Source organism: Gallus gallus, chromosome 1 (genome assembly GCF_016699485.2).
Source record: "Gallus gallus isolate bGalGal1 chromosome 1, bGalGal1.mat.broiler.GRCg7b, whole genome shotgun sequence".
Classification (NCBI taxonomy): domain Eukaryota; kingdom Metazoa; phylum Chordata; class Aves; order Galliformes; family Phasianidae; genus Gallus; species Gallus gallus.
This window is the reverse complement of record NC_052532.1, coordinates 56,975,373-56,993,359: the sequence shown is the minus strand read 5'-3', so window position 1 is coordinate 56,993,359 and position 17,987 is coordinate 56,975,373. Positions and strand designations below refer to the sequence as shown.

Genomic DNA, 17,987 nt, shown 5'->3' with positions numbered 1-17,987 from the left:
TTCGTAACCAGTATATAAGGTCATGGATTATCAGTTGGATCGCTCTCAGCTGATTCTGGAATGTAAATGATAATACTTATATACATTTTTTTTTTTTAATAGGACTTGATTAGAGACCAGGGTGTACGAGGAGAGGGAGGTAAGTAGTGTTTAAACTAGCTACTGTGCTATATTTAAATATACAATTCCTCTGTCCTTTCCCTTTGTTCTACTTTCTTCTATAAAACACGGGCACAAAGGAAAATATGACTAGAATTTAAAAATGAATTTGCATTTGCTTGTCCATGAAATTAGTATTTGTCTGACAAAGATTTGAGTCATTTGCCAGTCATTCTGGGAGTGGGGGAGACAGAAGGAGAAAAAGTTTTGAAGTGTTATCTGGTCCTTTAGTATTAAAATTATCTTGCACTCTTTTTTTTTTCCCCTCTCTTTCACTCACACATACGCATACACAGTCACTCACTCACATGGCTGCACGCAGTTATGCTACAGCTTTCCAACTCTCAAAGATTTTTATGCCTGTTGTTACCTTCCCACCCATGGAAACAACAGTAGTTTCCTTTGAAGATTATCAACACAGTAGATGGACCTTCCATATGAACTGCTGCATCCTAAAGCGGCATGATGTGCTCCTGTTCTTCTCCCCCTCTACCCCTGCTGAAGATGCTGCTTTGCTATACTGCATGCCTGTGCTAATCTTGGAACCAAGTTGTTAGGACCTTAAGTTAAAGCCAGGTCCCTTTATGTTTGTTTTGGTAACACCTAACCCTAATTGACAATTAAACCAGAACTAGTGCCAGAAGATAGATTAATTTTTCTTCATGTGTTGTGCACGAGCCTGTTAAGTTACTTTTCTCACTGGCTGTCAAGGTCCTGAGAGGACTTCTTATATGCTGTGTTTATTCCTATGAATATACTACCAATAAAGAAACAGTAAGTTTTGTAGACATGTGGCAGTTTTTCCAACTCCAGATTACTGACGCAGTCATCTACTACTACTTGTAACTTGTTTCAGCCGTGAGAAAATTGAGTTACCTCACTGCAGTTCACCCCAATCTCTAATGTTTTGTACCGTGGGCTATCACTGAACTGTTTCTCCCATCCGTAACTGTTCATGGGTAGAATGGGGCCTACCTACCACTTCATGGTTGAAGGAGCTGTTTTTTCTTATGCCACCGATAGTACACCTTTTGAAAAGAAATTTCCTTTAGTGTCCTGCAAGCAAACTAATTTAAAGTTTCCAGTTTTAGCTATTTTTGTATGTCTCAATAGGTGTGGCTCTCCACAGTTTTGCCCATTTTGTCCAGCATTTAAATGTTGTGGTATCATGTTGGTTTTAACTTTTGATCATAAACTGTCTGCTTGGCATCTGAAAACAATTGGCAATTCCCGTTCCTGAAGCAGTGTTTTTAGTAATTGACGTTTTTGTCCTTCAAAGTACAGAAGCAAACTATGAATAGGAGTCAAAGCATCCTAGTTATTTCCCATGACTTCTTTCATTTCTTCTGTGTGTCTGTCTTTCTGTCTCTGCCTGCCCGTCTCTTTCTCTCTAACAGCCCCTTTGAACCAGCTGATGCGCTGTCTTCGGAAATACCAATCCCGGACTCCCAGTCCCCTCCTTCATTCTGTCCCCAGTGAAATAGTGTTTGATTTTGAGCCTGGCCCAGTGTTCAGAGGTAGTTGGGCTCTTCTTTCTTGTTTTCACCCAAACAAAATAAGTAAAACCACAGATGCTGTTTGTGCCTCACCCTCACACCGTGTGTATGTAAGTGTGTGAGTTTATCAAAACACCTCTGTTTTTTGCTTGGCCTGGCTGGAATGCTTTGAATGTGCTTTCCACACATACTCACTTTCACGTTTATATGCTTGAAAATGACTATAAAGTCTGACTTAAATCTTCTAAAGCAAGGAATTTCATAGTTGAGGTATTTATATGGACCAAGACGTAATTTTTTCTAAACAGAGATCCTTGGATTGCATTGCAGTGATTTTAAAGACAAAGCGATGTCCTTAACTTAGAATTTCCTTGACTGTTCAGTTTAAGTCAGTTCAGTGCTTTAACACTTTTATGTATTTAATAATCTTTATTTTCAAAAGTAATCTAGGAAATCAAATGTGAATTACAAACATTTCCATTGATATCTTGTCAGGTCTTAAGCGTTTCACACAATGTGTCGTGTCAACTTTCCAGAAGAAATGCATTTTGAGGATTTTTTTTTATCCTACACTGGGGCCCTGGGTGGTTTAGACTATGTAATTTTTATTTAGTACATTTCCAGTGAAACAATACTTGCTTGTGTCCTCAACTATGTAAAATAATACTCTTTCGTTTTCACACGTCACTGATTCTTGAGTAATTCAGACCTAAAGCTGTCAATGGATCTGTTTTATTGCACAAAATCTCCGTTGGGATTTTATATGCTGGAAAAATCTACTGTTAAGTTATAGCATGAAATAAAAATATTTGTGTATCTATGTATACATGTAGAAATGAATAGTCAAGTGCATGTAGCGTAGTTTTCAAATGCTACCATCTTGGCTGTTTCAAAGACTTTTGTTGCAGAACATACCAAGAACAGTAAAATTGTTACGGAAGTTTTTACATGGACAGAGGTGTAAGAAGGCAAGGAAACTCTGTATGGAATGGAATACATTAAATACAACTTCAGAGTCCACACTAATGACTTAAGTCCAGCATTATCTAAAGTACTGTACAGTACTGACAACTTGGAAAACAGGTCCTCTGGTATTATTATGGACAGGTTAACTATAATGTCCTACCATGTGCTGTAACCATATCCACTTAAGGGTGAATGCTGTGCTAGTGTTGCTGTATCTCAGTATTAAAATTTAAGTAGGAGATTCCAGTTACTTCTAAAGGAGACATAATGCAGTTCCTTTAATATCTTAAAGTACAACTTCAATATTTAAAAGAAAGATCTGCAAGCCAGTAGAATTTTGGAAAAAAGTTCTTGTTCTGGGAACACCATACATTTAATTTGATTTTTTGTTTTGTTTTCAGACAAATAATATAGTAAAAGCACAATAATATTGTAACCATAAAATGAAATTGACAGAGAATAGGAACAAAAGTCCATCCATTAGGTCACTGGCTTCCATCTGCTTCTAAATTTTATTAGGTACCCGGTACGCATTATTGTTGCTTTAACAGGTGGGAAAAAGTTCACGGATGCTGCATCTCATTTTTGACACTATTATTATGTGCTTCCACTTCTAAATATATGGATTTTAGCTCAATGAAGGAAGCAATGATGGATAGATATCATCTGGTAAATTAGCACATAGAGTGGCTGAACACAGGCAACAGTCACAAAAGCTACAAAATGGATTTTGAATTCAAGTTGGCATTAGGAGTCTTCTTTGCAGGTAGGAAAGGAGGTTCTGAAATAGGAGGAGGAGGAGTACTGTCCTTCGCCACTGATGTTAGAGAAAGTACTGGAATGCTGGAGGCCTTGTACGATGACATACATCGTTTATCAGAGCAGGGTGAACTTAATTAACAGTTGACCCTATTTTATGTCCTTTGCACTGAGAGAGGGTCAGCATAACCTTGCTAATTAAGGTGTACTTTAAAAAGCAATGTCTAGTTTAAGTGTTCTATTTGTAAAGAGGCACGGGGTCTCTGAAACACAGCTCTGTGATTTTCCTACGAAGCTTTGTTTAGACAGCATATATGTTAGAGAGAAACTGTTCTAATTTGGATTTATTAGAATGTGCCTCAAATAGGTAAATTAAGTACTTGTTCCTTTGTAATCCTTTTTGCGGCCTAATATCTACTTTTAAATAAAAGCTCTTTACTAACAGATAGCTTTAAAACAGCCAAATGGTTTTGAGGTGGCACTTGAAGACTCAGCTAGAAAACATGAAGTTTTTTTTTTGCATTTAGTCTGTTTTGATTCCAAAATACAGTATCTCAGTTATTTATTGGGTCCCTAAAACGTTAGCTACAAGAAGTCTGAGAGGCAGCTGCAGCTAACTGCATACTACTACTTGTCAAAGAGGCTGGTGGAATTAAAAACAACAAAACGTATTTTTTTTTCTATTTAAACATTATCCCTCTAATTCAAGAACAAAAGGCTGAGGACTAGCTGATACACAGGGATGTTTGCTATAGACTCGTCTCTTTCTGTTACCTAAGACTTGAGCACTAATATTAATACAGTATTCCTGAAGTGTATGTTTGTTCCTTCTTAACATCTGCATTGATGTTTGGAGATACTGCATCTTAAACAAAATTCTTGTACCTGACACCAGTACATTCTTGTAAGCTGGCTTAAAGATAAAAATTATCCTGTTTCTGAAATTTAGGTTCAACTGCAGGTTTGTCTGCAACACCTCCCGCATCTTTGCCTGGGTCACTTACCAATGTGAAAGCATTACAGAAATCACCAGGCCCCCAACGGGAAAGGAAATCATCCTCATCCTCAGAAGACAGAAATAGGATGGTAAGATGGGTTATTTTCACATGCAGTACACAGTGTGGTATACTCTTAGTACAGAAATACTACACATCTGTGTTTTTCTCAGTTTTCTTTTATCATAGCCATATGAATTATTTTCAAAGTGATTATATAATGATTGAGGACTTTAAACCAATAAATAATGGAACATTGAAATCATGAGACCAGTACCTAAATCATTTAAATCATTGACTGTGTCCACTTTTCCTCCATTGCACCCAAGTGTTTTGGTGCACTTTATATTATAATGCCATTTTCCCTTCAAAGATTATCTTAACCTTTTTCTCAACATGTTTCACAAACAGTGGAAGTTTTCTACTGACTCAAATTTAACAATGGATAAAATGACTGCATCCTTTTAATTCACAATTTAACTTTATGGCTGAGTAAGAATTGAAAAATTCATAAATGAGACTTTTCCTTTGCGAGGAAATTCTCCATATTTTTTTTTTTTTACTGGTTTTAACACTGCCCAAAATCTGTGGCAAATATTTCCTGTCAGGAAATTACTTGTATACATTTATGCTGAGGTTTTGAATATACCTAATTTGAAATGTCACTTGCAGTATTTGGAGAAAAAATATTTTAATTACATGAAATTTTGATATAGAATATTTAATAAGGGACATATTTTCACAAGCATTAATTGTTGGTTTTTCTTCTTTCTTTCTTTCTTTTTATTATTTGTGTAAATACGTAAAGAAAACCCTTGGTCGACGAGATTCAAGTGATGATTGGGAAATACCAGATGGGCAGATCACAGTTGGACAAAGGATAGGATCTGGATCATTTGGAACAGTCTACAAAGGAAAGTGGCATGGTATGTGGCTCTCAGGGCAAACAGTTACTCTTAAGCAAATGGCATTGCCTGCTGGGGGCCACCCAGCTAAAAAACAGCTTTACAGAAAAACATCTGTGGGTCTTCGTGGATGCCAGCTTGAACGTGATTAAACAACATGGCCTCGTTACAAAGAAGCCTAACAGTATCATGGGCTGCATTATAGACAAAGCATTACCAGAAGGTGGAGGGAGGTGATCCTTCCTCTCTACCTCATTACTGGTGAGACTACACCTGGAGTGGTAGTTCCAGTTCTGGGCTCCCCACTACAAGAGAGATGTGGACGTATACTGGAGAGACTCCAGCAAAGGTCCTCTGCTATGAGGAAAGGCTGAGAGCTGGAACTCTTAAGGCTGGAGAAGGGAAGACTCAGGGAGAGATCTGGTCAATATAAATATATATATATAAATACCTGAAGTAAGGCTGGAAAGAGGATGGACTCGGGCTCTTTTTAGTGGTGCCCTGTGACTGGATAAGAGCCAACTCAAACAAAAGAGGCTCTCTTTGAGCATGAGGAAGCACTTTGTTGCAGTGAGGGTGACCAAACACCGCCACAGGTTGCCCGGAGAGTTTGTGGAGACTCCCTCCTTGGACATGATCAAAAGCATTCTGGGCATCGCCCTATGTGAACAGCTGTAGGTGGTGCCTGCTTGAGCAGCAGGGTTGGGTGACATAGCCCCAAAAGGTCTCAACAAACCTCAATAATTTTGTGACATATGCATGCCGTTTAAATCTAAGAATCATGGGTTAAGTAACTTACGTTAGAGCTTCAAACGATGTAGAAACTTGACTCCTATGTGTTCTTCAGAAGTAATTATTAGGGTAAAGATGAAACATAATTACTAGAAAGTCTGAAGTAGTCTCCTTGCTAAGCGAGACTCTCAAATGTATGCGTATACAGAAAGTTTAGATGTGGCTAGAATTTCTCTGAGTAAAATAAGAATAATACTTACACATGTTTACAGAATATATACTTATTTTAATATAGTAGTGGTTTATTTCACTAAAGCCAGAAAACAGTCTCAATATTTCTGATTTTCTATATAGCATTTTCTCAATTGAGGAATCTGTGTCAATGATACTTACTAAAGATTGCTATTTTGAAGGTGACGTGGCAGTGAAAATGTTGAATGTTACAGCACCCACACCTCAACAGTTACAGGCTTTCAAAAATGAAGTAGGAGTGCTCAGGTAAGAATATTTTTGGTATAAAATAATCTGTGTAGATTTATGTTTCTGTAATGATCGAGTTTCATATTTCCATTACATCACATCAGTCTTATTTCTTCATCGTGATAACTTGGGTAGAAAATGCAGCTTACCATTTTAAAACTTTTCTTTATATCCACTGCTTTGTATCCACGTGTGTTTGTCTGCAGACTGATGTTACTGAGTATATAATGTATGTACAAGCACTCAAGACAAGTCTGTGTTTTACTGTTGTGGTACCCATAGGACAGTCAAACTTAAGCATGAACTTTAGGACCTTTGCTCTCTTCCAAGTTCTGAGACTGAAGGAGAGTATAACTAATAGTTCTTTTCCAACCATAGCTCTACCCATGTTTTCCATTATTACCTAGCAGCATTGACTCCTCCTTGGTTTTTTTTGTTTTTTTTTAATGTCTATTTCATAGTCACTTCATTATTTTTTCTCTTGTCTACTGCTTGTACTTTCTTAGGTAAAGTATTTGTCTTGCGTTCAGTTCTTAACAGAGGATCTAGCAACACAATACAGTATTTATTGGGGAAGACCATTAGCATCCAATTACAGTCTTGAGCATAATTCTGTTTTAAGAAGCAAAATAGAAAGGAGCTTTTTTGGCTTTGGTAAATTCACATGTTGAGACGAATGCCTGTCCTGGAGGAGGGTCCCCAGTAAAATGCATGGTGAAGCTCTTAAGTCCGTAGCTGTGGTAACAGAGGCTTTCAGGAGTATGCTACCTTGAAGAGGGGTGCATATTTTTGGTCTCATGCCTGAAGTCTAGCCCTTCTCTGTTGATCATTTTGGTGTTTAGTAAAAAGTCAATGGTGTTATCTGTTGACCCAGCCAAGCCAGGTATAGTTGTCATTGTGCATTTTCCATTATGCTTCATCAGTACTTTCTTAACTTTGAGGTAAGATTTGCAAGAAAGCACTGATTTTTGTCCACTCAACAGTAAGTCTCAGCATCACTTGAGAAATCCTTTGACCTGAAAAAGGCACATAATTTAGAACTGTCGTAACCTGCATTGGTATGGGAGAAACTGGTCTGCATTGCAGGCTCTTGTGTTAGTTTTTTAATATAAGAAAATATGAAATGCTTTGTCATCAGCTGCACAGCGTGCAGACTTAAAAAGCTGCCACATGTTTTAAGCTTGGTCTGTCAGGTTTCATCAAGCAGTGAGCAAACTGCTTGCAGTACTGAGCTCTGTTGGAAGAAGACTGTCTTTTTCCTCAGCCTCTGGGAAAGCTAGGAAAGACTGCAGAGAGCACATTTTTTGTGATATCTATTTGGTATGTTTGAAGGTATCTGGTTCTTCTTGATACCCATTTGGTGACACTAAGAATGTGATTGGCTTTTTCTGGGACAGGATTAGGAGAAACTTTTGCATTTTATAATATATCACTAGACTGTGTTGGGCCTTGAATCTACTGGCATATCTGCTGAGATCATCTTCTCAGGACTCTGTTTCAAGAAGTTTTTATGTCTAGAGTTGCTGTTTCTTTGAAAGAGATTTGATTTAATCTGGCCAAATCTATGATGAACTTAAGTCTATTCTAGTACTGTTTAGAACTAGTTACTATTCTCAACTTCATTGAGAATATCTTAAATTTACTGAGGTAGAGTTTTCGCATCTATCTCCATCCTTATTTGTATGCTGGCTCCACAGAGAGTAAAATGTTGTTATCAAACAAAGTACTAATTAAAAATGAAGTCTTGCCAAAGAGGCATGTTGACGGTGTCTAAGGAAAAGTGATGTACTTTCTGAAAGTCTGTGAGTCTGAAATTTCATTCTGAATGTCTTCCTGATGGGCAGCAACATCTCATGGCTGAACTAGTGTTACACATGACCAGACCTGCCTTCAAACAGTCACTGTCCCATGTAGACTTAGTGGTGACAGCATCTTCTGAGCATTTCTGTTCTGAGTTGAGTTGAAAGTCAAGAGAAGCAGTGCTTGCTCCAGAATAGCTATTCCATGTTAATACAATACAGGCTAAAGACTGAAATCATTCATTACGCTCGATAGAGAAACAGATTATCCTAAGGAAAGCTGAGACTGACCAAGAACTTCAGTTTGGAAAGATGTGTTTAGTTCTGCCTGGTTCTTGTTGTTTGTTTGCTTTTCATCAGTTTCCTCCTGAGCTTTATATATATATATATATATATATATATATATATATATATATATATATACACACACACATATTTTATGTAATATATACATATATATATATATATATATTTTTTTTTTTTCAACAGGAAAACACGGCATGTGAATATCCTACTTTTTATGGGTTATTCAACAAAACCTCAGTTGGCTATTGTTACACAGTGGTGTGAGGGGTCCAGCTTATATCACCATCTGCACATAATTGAGACCAAGTTTGAAATGATCAAACTAATTGATATTGCACGACAGACTGCACAAGGCATGGAGTAAGTATCATATTATTTGTTTGCAAATGATTGTTGGCACCCTGTCCACATACCTCCTTCATACTAGGCTGTCTGTTCAGTCTACCAAGCCCAGAATCTTGCGTTACTCAAAGTATTTGGTGAAGTGTTTAGTATTTTGATCAGTGGAATAGAGTTTTTGTGCTCTTTTTCTGGGACATAGGGAAATACACGCCATCAAGTAATATAGTTTCTGAAAACAAAATGAAAGTTTAACCACACTGTAATTATCTTTAATCTTGTGAGCAAAGATTTCTGCCCAAGTCTTTATGGTCTTTACAGCGCAAATAGTCTTAGGATAGGAGGTAAAACCCAGTTTAAAAAGAAACACCGTGTGAATGAAAGGATGGAATGAAACATAAAATGAGGCTCTTCCAGCAGGTTTGTGCTGCTGATTGATTAAACAGAGCCATGGGAGACTCACTGCCTAATTTAGGCTTTGTCTATGCTGTGGGGCAAGTACTCTTCCTCTGGAACTCCTTGGAGTGTATTTATCTGGCCTGCAGTTTGGGGGATTTCTTGTCCAGTCCTGTGCTATAAAACAGTTAGCTTCTTTCATGGGGGACACAGCCCGGGAAACACTTTTAGGTTCCACAATTTGGAAGCGCCTTGCCTGAGGTTGAGACTATCTAACAAAATGTCATGACAGTCACCTTCAAGGCTAGGAAGCAGAGCCTTCAACATGTCAAAAACGACTGAAATTCTTTTGTTTTGCTTCTGAATATTGACTTAATCAACTGAAAATCAGAAGTTGGTGTGTAATTTGTTTCATTCCTCAGTAGGACCAGGGTTAAGCTGGAAATTTAAGCTTTATTTTGTTTTTATTTTCTCCTGTGACTGTTGCAGGAACTGACATGGGTAACTGAAGCTTTCATGCCTTGACAAAAGTGTTCAGTTTGAATATCTACAAAATTTGTTTCAATAACACAATAAGCTTTGAGCTGTTGATTAGTGGAATAACATCTAACCCACCCAATCTGTCATGTTCCTTTTCAGTTATTTGCATGCCAAGTCAATCATCCACAGAGACCTCAAGAGTAATAGTATCCTTTTCCAGAGATGTGATTATAGAACCAGCATTCCTGGCTGGTTTTTTTTTCCTGCCAGAAATGTTCTTATTGAAGAGAACAGCTCTTCGTGCGTGATTATTTGTTGAGTTGAAATTTGGTTGAGGAGGTGTAATATGATTATTAGAAAAGTAATGCTTACATTAATCTGTTTTAAAGAACTTAATTCCTGTAGAAAGAATACATTTAATATAATGGGCTGTGGGTTTTGGAATGTAACATGACTAACCGTCTCATCTTACTTTTAAATATTCTTTTCTTTTGTAAAAACATCTTTTGCTGTCTGTCTGTACGTTGCATCCCTTGGCTGTTTTGTTTGACCACTAATGTATAGCAGAATTTCTTGATTTTTTTTTCTGCAGTGTGCAAATAAACTGTTGTAAGCGAGGTACTGAAAGCAATTTCAAACTTCTGTTGGGAGCTATTGCATGTTTCAAATGCCTTTGCCTGTTGAACATCTGATAAACACTACTCTCAACTGCCAAAATAGCTTATACACTGGCTGGCTCGGCTTGTGCCCACCTGATGCCAGCAGGCACAGGTAACCCGTTGAAGCCCATCTGTGCTGGTGATTGGGGGTTGCAGTTATTCCCCATGAACAGGGAATTCCCAGTAAGTGCGAGTCACAAACTCATATTGACTTAAGTCCCTGTGTATTGCTGTGGTTCCTGTATTATACGATAACTTTATTTAGTGGTGGTGAATGGTTAAAACTGTTGTATTTACAATTGCACATTTGTGGCTGCTTATTGTTTTTTTGTAGGACAGGACCAGTGTTGTTTGTTTGCTTTCCCTTAACATTTATCCCTTAGATATTTTTCTTCATGAAGACCTCACAGTAAAAATAGGTGACTTCGGTCTGGCTACAGTGAAATCACGATGGAGTGGATCTCATCAATTTGAACAGTTATCTGGATCAATTCTATGGATGGTAAGTAAAGGGGAAGTGGTGTATTCATTTTAACTGATTTAATTGCCTTTGGCCAAGCTTTATAAGACTATCCTTCCAGTGCATGGACACATGCAAGCCATCTGAGGCTGGAAAGGCCAAGCAGTAATACATCGTACTAATAAGTTCTTGTCAATTTTTCTTTAACTATGTGTTTTCCAGTAGTCAGCCAAAAACCTTCAGTGTCTACTTTCACTGTTCTGAGGGCTAAACTGACAGGACAATTTTGCGTAAGGAAAGAGGGCATGATCAATCCAGGGCTGAGGAGGATGTTCTGTCATACTTCAACAAAGGAATCACCAAATTAAAAAGAACCAATGAACTCATGTCAGCAGCCACTTTTGTAGAGCCCAGTAATGTGGATGCTAATACCCAGCCATGAGGGGGGGCCTTGCACCTGTTGCACTCTGGACATGTCCATATCGTGTTTCCACTATGCAAGGTACAGTCTGACATGGTGAAATAAAACCTGTTTCCTTTTATGATACAGGCACCGGAAGTGATCAGGATGCAAGACAAAAACCCATATAGCTTTCAGTCAGATGTGTATGCATTCGGGATTGTGCTTTATGAACTGATGACTGGACAGTTACCATACTCAAACATCAACAACAGGGACCAGGTAAAGACAGCATGGGCTTGGGAGGGGACTGCCTTTAGTCAGCAGTATCCTGAACCAGATTGATGTAGCCCTGTGAAGTGACTATATTCTGTTGTTCTGTGCATTTCATTTATTTGTTGACTCTGATGTTCTGAGATGACGTTTCTACATTATTTTTTTTTAGATCTGCCTCAGCCACACAGCACCAATTTACGCACTTTTCTTGAGGTTTTTTTTTTCTTTTGTTCTTTTTCACTTCAAGTATAGATTTTCAGATTCTAAGCTGGTTGCCAGGATACTTATTAGGGAGAGAGCAGGTTACTTAATAGTAGTTTAGTTCAGAATAGTTCTGCAAAGGAGAAATAATTCTCCGTCTGTTCAGTTATTCCTCTTTCTTTTTTTGCCTCCTGAATTGCATTGAATAATAGTTCAGGAACAGGACTGATAAAATGGATTTAACTGAATGCTTTATATTCATTTCAATCTCGAGAAATGCATGCACCATCTAATTGAATTTCAGGGTATCAGCATTTCTCTAAGTCTCCTTGATGAAGCATATGACCTTCCAGAGTGTGAATCCTGTAAGAAGATTACTTAATTGTGAACAAATCTTCTATAAGTTTAATGATACTCCACACCTACTGTATGTTTCAGTAGGCCAGGCGTGTTTGGGAAGGCTTGTCTGATTTATTATTTCTCTGTCTAATCTGAAAATAAGACCTATGCCTCAAGACCTTTGGTGTAAAGTAGTGATGTATTTATGTTTTGTGTGTCCACATCCCTTGTTTTTTTTTTCACTGTCAGTACTCGAGAATTGCAACCATAGCAACGTTCATGTGTGAATGCCATTTTATAAGGCTGCTTCCATATTTGTCAGAACACTTCATTCCAATTCATCAGATTTGGAGCAACTCCTTTTTTTCTTTTTTCTTTTTCTTTTCTTTTTTTTCCCCTTTTAAGCAAAGGGAAGCATCGAGATTCCTGGCTTACGTGGTTGTAACCTTTAGAAGCAATTTGGTTTTACCTTTTGAGTAACGAACCCAATGATATGGGTACCTACAGTTAAGTGCTGAAACAAATCTTAAATTACAGGTGAAGCCAACATGTAAAATGCGATCTTGTTTCTTGATTTTTTTTCTCTATCTTCAAAAGAAATGCAGACGTTGCCTGCTCTCTGTTGGTGCTTTTACATAGCAGATACTGTGTCACAACTGACGTTCATAGTGAGCAAAGTATCATTCTTGTTGTGCCTTCTGGAGATTTCTGATTTTTATAGATGGATTGGAACTCTTATTGGTGTGATAATCTTTTTCTAATTACTAACGAAAATAAAAAAATGAATCCCTACATTACATAAGCAGTGTATCAGAAACAAAAATGGTGATAATTTCTGAATAATTTCAAGTGAGGCAGTGTAATTACGTAGAAAACTGTAACTGCTATATGACAGTAATTCTCACTGCAGCAAAGTAAGGGATGAAGTAGAAAACCCTTTACTATTAAAGTCTGCTCTGGTACTTGGGAATTCCTAAAGAAACCATATGAGAGATCTGTTCTCTCTCTTAATGCAAACACAGATGCATCTGAATCAGAAAGTCGAAAAAGGACTATAGTAGTGTTAGTATAAATAGCATATATAGCTTGCTTGAGATGTGTTCTTTGTTGTTTTGTTTTTTGCCACTGTCAAGATGTGAAATAGTTACACTTTGTTAAAAATAAGGCATAATACACCTGCTGGCTCTGTCTCACTGTTCAGAAAAGGTAGTGATTATCTTCTGCAGCATGAATGGGTCTTTGATTAGCTGGTTTGAAAGGGCTTTTTAGTGTCAGCATGACTGCAGTACTCAAGCTGCATTAGTTCTGACCTTGGCTTTTGACATGACGATGTTTGGTGGGTTCTTTAATGTCCAAAAGAACACGAACCAAATTTGTACTTTGTTTTCCTGCTTGCTATTAATTTTCTTTGTTCTGTGCTTAAATTTTATCCTTCGGTGAAATGTAAATCTTCTGCATTAGTTACTGTAAAAAATGTAAAGCCTGTGTCTAAGTGAGAGATCAAATAGGCCAGTAATACTTAGTTTTTGCAGAGGAGTGGCAGCATCTTGGAGGGGGAGGGAGGAGGTTGAAGGAGGGGTGAGAAATTGGTCAATATTAATAAGCTTTCATGATGGAAAAGCAAATGAAGGAATTTATTCTCAGAAGGTAAGGGTTTTTTTTGTTTTTTAATATCTTAAGTCCGTGAGTTTCTTAAAATACCTTTCAGTGTGAACTTGCTGTTTACTTTTCTAGAATCATAAAAGCACAGAACGGCTCGGGTAGGAAGGGACCTTAAAGCCCACCCAGTCCCAGCCTCCTACCATGGGCAGGGCTGCCCCCCACCAGCTCAGCTGCCCAGGGCCCCATCCATCCTGGCCTTGAGCCCCTCCAGGGATTGGATGTTCAATGAATAAAACAGACTATTTATTTTTAGGAACTCTGTTCCAACCACAGCAGCTTATTCTTGTTTTGTAACGGTTTTTGACACCGAAGAACAGTTCTTTTGATGGTTATTGCTATAAATAGTAACCATTTAATAGCGCTCATGTTTCTTATCAATCTCCCTTACAAGAGAAGGAGGAGGAGAAGTCTAATTTCTTCCCTGTGCTGAGTAGGTTAGCTAACATTACTTGAACAAGCTTGGCCATTTCAATTGCAGATCCTGTTCCCTGGGAGCAAAATGTTTGTTGCTGAAAATAAAATAGTCTAGCAAAAAACGTTCATCTTTTTTTGTTGTTGTTTTTACTGTTTATTTTATAAGCTTACGTTCTTCCCCCTTCATCTTTTTTCTTCTCTACAATAAAGATAATTTTTATGGTGGGACGAGGATATCTATCTCCAGACCTCAGTAAAGTAAGAAGTAACTGTCCCAAAGCTATGAAGAGACTAATGGCAGAATGCTTGAAAAAGAAAAGAGATGAGAGACCTCTTTTTCCACAGGTGAGGAATATCTCTCTTTAGCTCTCAGCACACTTTACAATCTGAATATGAAACATGAAGTTCACTTAGGAACTCACTGACTACTGCAAGATATTTTTTTTTAGTGGTACACCAAGATTTCGTAAGAGTCCTAGCAAGTTAGAGCTGTTTAATTAGAAATGCTTATTTTCAGTTCAAAAAGCAGGTATTAATATGACTTATATTTAGCATTTATTTGTTAGAGAATATTTCCTGGGCAATAGTGAAATTAATGATTGCAGTTAGACGCACGAATTAGAACTTGTTCTCTGAAGTCTGTATGCTCCCTTCCTTCCTGTCCCCTGGGCTTTATGAGAGGTGGCTGATATTTTTGTGATAGAACTTTGTCTATTGTGCCTGCTGGGGAATTAAAAGCTTGGAAGTGAAGGATCTTATTTTGTCGTGAATGTACCAAAGCACTTTAAAAAGAAAATTGAGCTCCACCTGCTGGCTTTTTGGTGAATGGTATTAGGGAGACAGCTTCCAAAGCTGAGTTTATTTGCAGCGATGATGAGTATGGATACTAGTGCATGAAGGAGGAGGCATGTAAAAGGTGACTATGTTCCTTATGCTTAGAGAGGAAAATCAAAATGTCTTTTTAAAGGAGAAAGAGGCAGTTTGTTCACAAAATGTCCTTTTCAGCTTATGAGAATATAAACAACAGAGTGAAATGCAGTCATCTATTTTTTAAAGTTTGTTTAAATTTCTGTATAATATTATTTATCTTATACATATATTTTTGCCTTATTTGATGTACTGCCTTTGGTTTTAAGATATGATAGCAACTTGAGAAGCACGGATTCAGTCACTCGTTTTCTGCTCGTTTCAGATTCTTGCCTCCATTGAGCTTCTGGCCCGGTCGTTGCCAAAAATTCACCGCAGTGCATCTGAGCCGTCACTAAACCGGGCTGGCTTCCAGACCGAGGATTTCAGTCTGTATGCTTGTGCTTCTCCAAAAACGCCCATCCAAGCAGGGGGATACGGTGGGTTTCCAGTACACTGAAAAGAAATGTGAAAGCGTGTGCCTGTTTGCTCATGTGCTCGTGTGTTCCTGTGTGTGCAACGCATACGTACGTTCTCAGTTCCTACCAGCGACTTTTTAAGGTTTACTGAGGGAATGAAGACTCATTTCCTAACATGGGGCATTGAACGTCCTGAGCACAAGTCAGTGCTGGTAAGGAATGTCTTGGGAACAGCTGGCACAAGAAGAATTAGAAGGTTACTTAAAAGAGAAATGGGAAAAGTTGCTTCAAAATAAGCAAAACTCTTCTAAAGATCATTGGCTGTCATTTTTTCCTGGTTTATTGATTTGAATTAGTTACTTAAGAGTATATTTATTGTTAATCTACTCAAAAAAACATATTTTTTTTTCCAATTGAGGTCATTATTTATGAGCATAAGGCTTTAGATTTTGTGGTTAGTAAAGCTACTCATATGTGGGAAACGGTTGGAGAACTGAACTTAGCTGCAAGGCTGAGTGCACTCCAAGCTTCTTGCGATTAGCAGAAGTGAGGAGAAGCACATAGCCTCCAAAGAAAGACCGTAGTGATGTGTGACTTCTGAAAGTTAAGGTTTTAAACTACAGCTGTTTAGAGAATCTCTCTTCTTATAGAGGAGTGGTGGCTTGGTTTTTTTTGGAGGGGGGCTGGGTTTTTCGTTTTGTCTTAGTTTTTATTTTTTCCTTAATGCTCTGACTTGTCATAGCTTAGACCATCTCAAAGTGTTCTATTACAATGCAACACAGAAGAAATTCTGAATCTCTGCTTTTGCTGAGCTGCAAGAGTATTACTGGCAATGGCCCCTCTGCCTTTCAATTAGCAAGAACTTCAATTTTGAAGTTGAAAAACAAAATCAAGTCTGGAGCATAACCAAATACTTCAAGAGAAAAAATCTGTGAACACCCATAGCAGGAAAAGAAAACTTGAAAATTAGTTGTTTTCATGGAAATCAGTATTATACCATAAATTGTGCTAAGTTGAGATTTCTTAATTACTTTAATATTGTTTATAATACTACAGCACATACTTCAGTGATTGTTTTTTTCACTTCCATATAAAGCTGCTAGTATGACTAGAATTGAATCAGTTAGACTGGATATCTAACTGAGAAAGCTAGAAACCTTATCAAGATCCTGTCAGCTCACTTGAAAGATTTCATTTTTCTCTGGACCATTCCTGTGGAACAGGTGATGAATCAGAGCGCTGGTTCAGGTTACATCAGTTTTTGATGTCAGATACGAAAACAAGCAGTAATGTTATTAATGACTGTGTTCTTGCATATTTTGAAATTAATTATGTGGTTTTGTATGTTTAAAACTGTTAAGCTGTTCATCTTTACAGATTCTTCTGCATCAGAAACAAACTATTGCTGCTCTTGTTAGGACTTAAATGGCCAGAAATGTTCTTAATAGCTTCTGAGTTGTGTACTTGCAGGGGAAGCTTGCATGTTGCTAGCAATATATTTTTGAAATGGATCGAGAAATTCCACAAAGGTTTTCCTTTCTGCTTCTTTCTGGAAACTGAGCCTTTTAAAATGGCAGAATTAAAGAGCTTAAAGCAGTGTAAGCAGTCTGCACCCTTTCTGGCCATATTCTAATGGTCTTCTGTTAGAACAGTTTTGGAACTAACTTTTCTTTATGTTAGCCAGGAAAATTCATTTGTTGAAATCTCTCTCTTACGGAAATAGTTATTAAGGGTGCAAGTTGTTGTTGTTTTAGTAAATTTGTTTCCCAGCTTTCTGGTAGTTTTAACAGGCCTATCTTAAAATGAACACAGGATTTACTTTTTTTTTTCATAATCTTACTCTTATTTATTTATTTGTTTTAATGTTAGACAGTCCAGAGGAATGCTTCTCAATCTTTGGATGTGCTATTTAGTGCAGGCTGCAGTGCTTAGGTCAGTAAATAGCAAGAGGAGGGCTGCTGCATCTTCTGCAAAATGTAGAAATGCGGCATCCCATTTCACCACTCTGGGAGTAATGGAAGATGGAAGATGCATTGCTACCTGCCCAGTCTGCATCTTTTTGTGTCTGCCAGCTCAATTCAAGCAAATTATTCCTTGGGGTAGACTTAGTTGTTAAAAGCAGTTCTTCACTGCTATAGGAGCTATAATTTATGTTGTCTTTGGACACATTTTGTCCACTTTTCTTCTGTGTCGTCAGTGCATCAGAAGTCTTCCTGTTTCACTTGCTTTTCTTACACATCAAGCATGCTTTGGGATTCATGACGATAACATGGCCTTAGCTTCTTACTAAGCGTTTTTCAAAGCCTAAAAAAAGTCTGGTTTTGTTGATCATTACCTTTATCTGAAATATAGGCTTTTCAGGTGTTTAACTTATGTAGTTTATGATTCTTGTTTCAATCAAATTCTGAAACATATATAGCATAGAAATGCCTAAATACA

At 37.6% G+C, this 17,987-nt stretch overlaps 1 protein-coding gene across 7 annotated transcripts in view; it reads left to right on the top strand.

The window, feature by feature from the left end:
• The window catches only part of BRAF (B-Raf proto-oncogene, serine/threonine kinase), an 82,575-nt gene that overhangs the window by 54,107 nt on the left and 10,481 nt on the right, over window positions 1-17,987 (top strand). For 4 of the 7 annotated variants that reach the window (XM_025146848.3, XM_025146843.3, NM_001396984.1 and 1 more), the window contains 10 exons: window positions 103-139; window positions 4,330-4,466; window positions 5,184-5,301; window positions 6,426-6,510; window positions 8,781-8,957; window positions 9,972-10,018; window positions 10,855-10,973; window positions 11,482-11,613; window positions 14,434-14,568; window positions 15,416-15,569. In XM_025146848.3, the coding sequence (XP_025002616.2) occupies window positions 103-139; window positions 4,330-4,466; window positions 5,184-5,301; window positions 6,426-6,510; window positions 8,781-8,957; window positions 9,972-10,018; window positions 10,855-10,973; window positions 11,482-11,613; window positions 14,434-14,568; window positions 15,416-15,569 (1,141 nt within the window). Of the gene's footprint in view, window positions 1-102; window positions 140-1,556; window positions 1,677-4,329; window positions 4,467-5,183; window positions 5,302-6,425; window positions 6,511-8,780; window positions 8,958-9,971; window positions 10,019-10,854; window positions 10,974-11,481; window positions 11,614-14,433; window positions 14,569-15,415; window positions 15,728-17,987 lie in introns of those variants that run through there. The other 3 variants (XM_040666037.2, NM_001396982.1, NM_205302.2) reach the window with 2 other exon arrangements.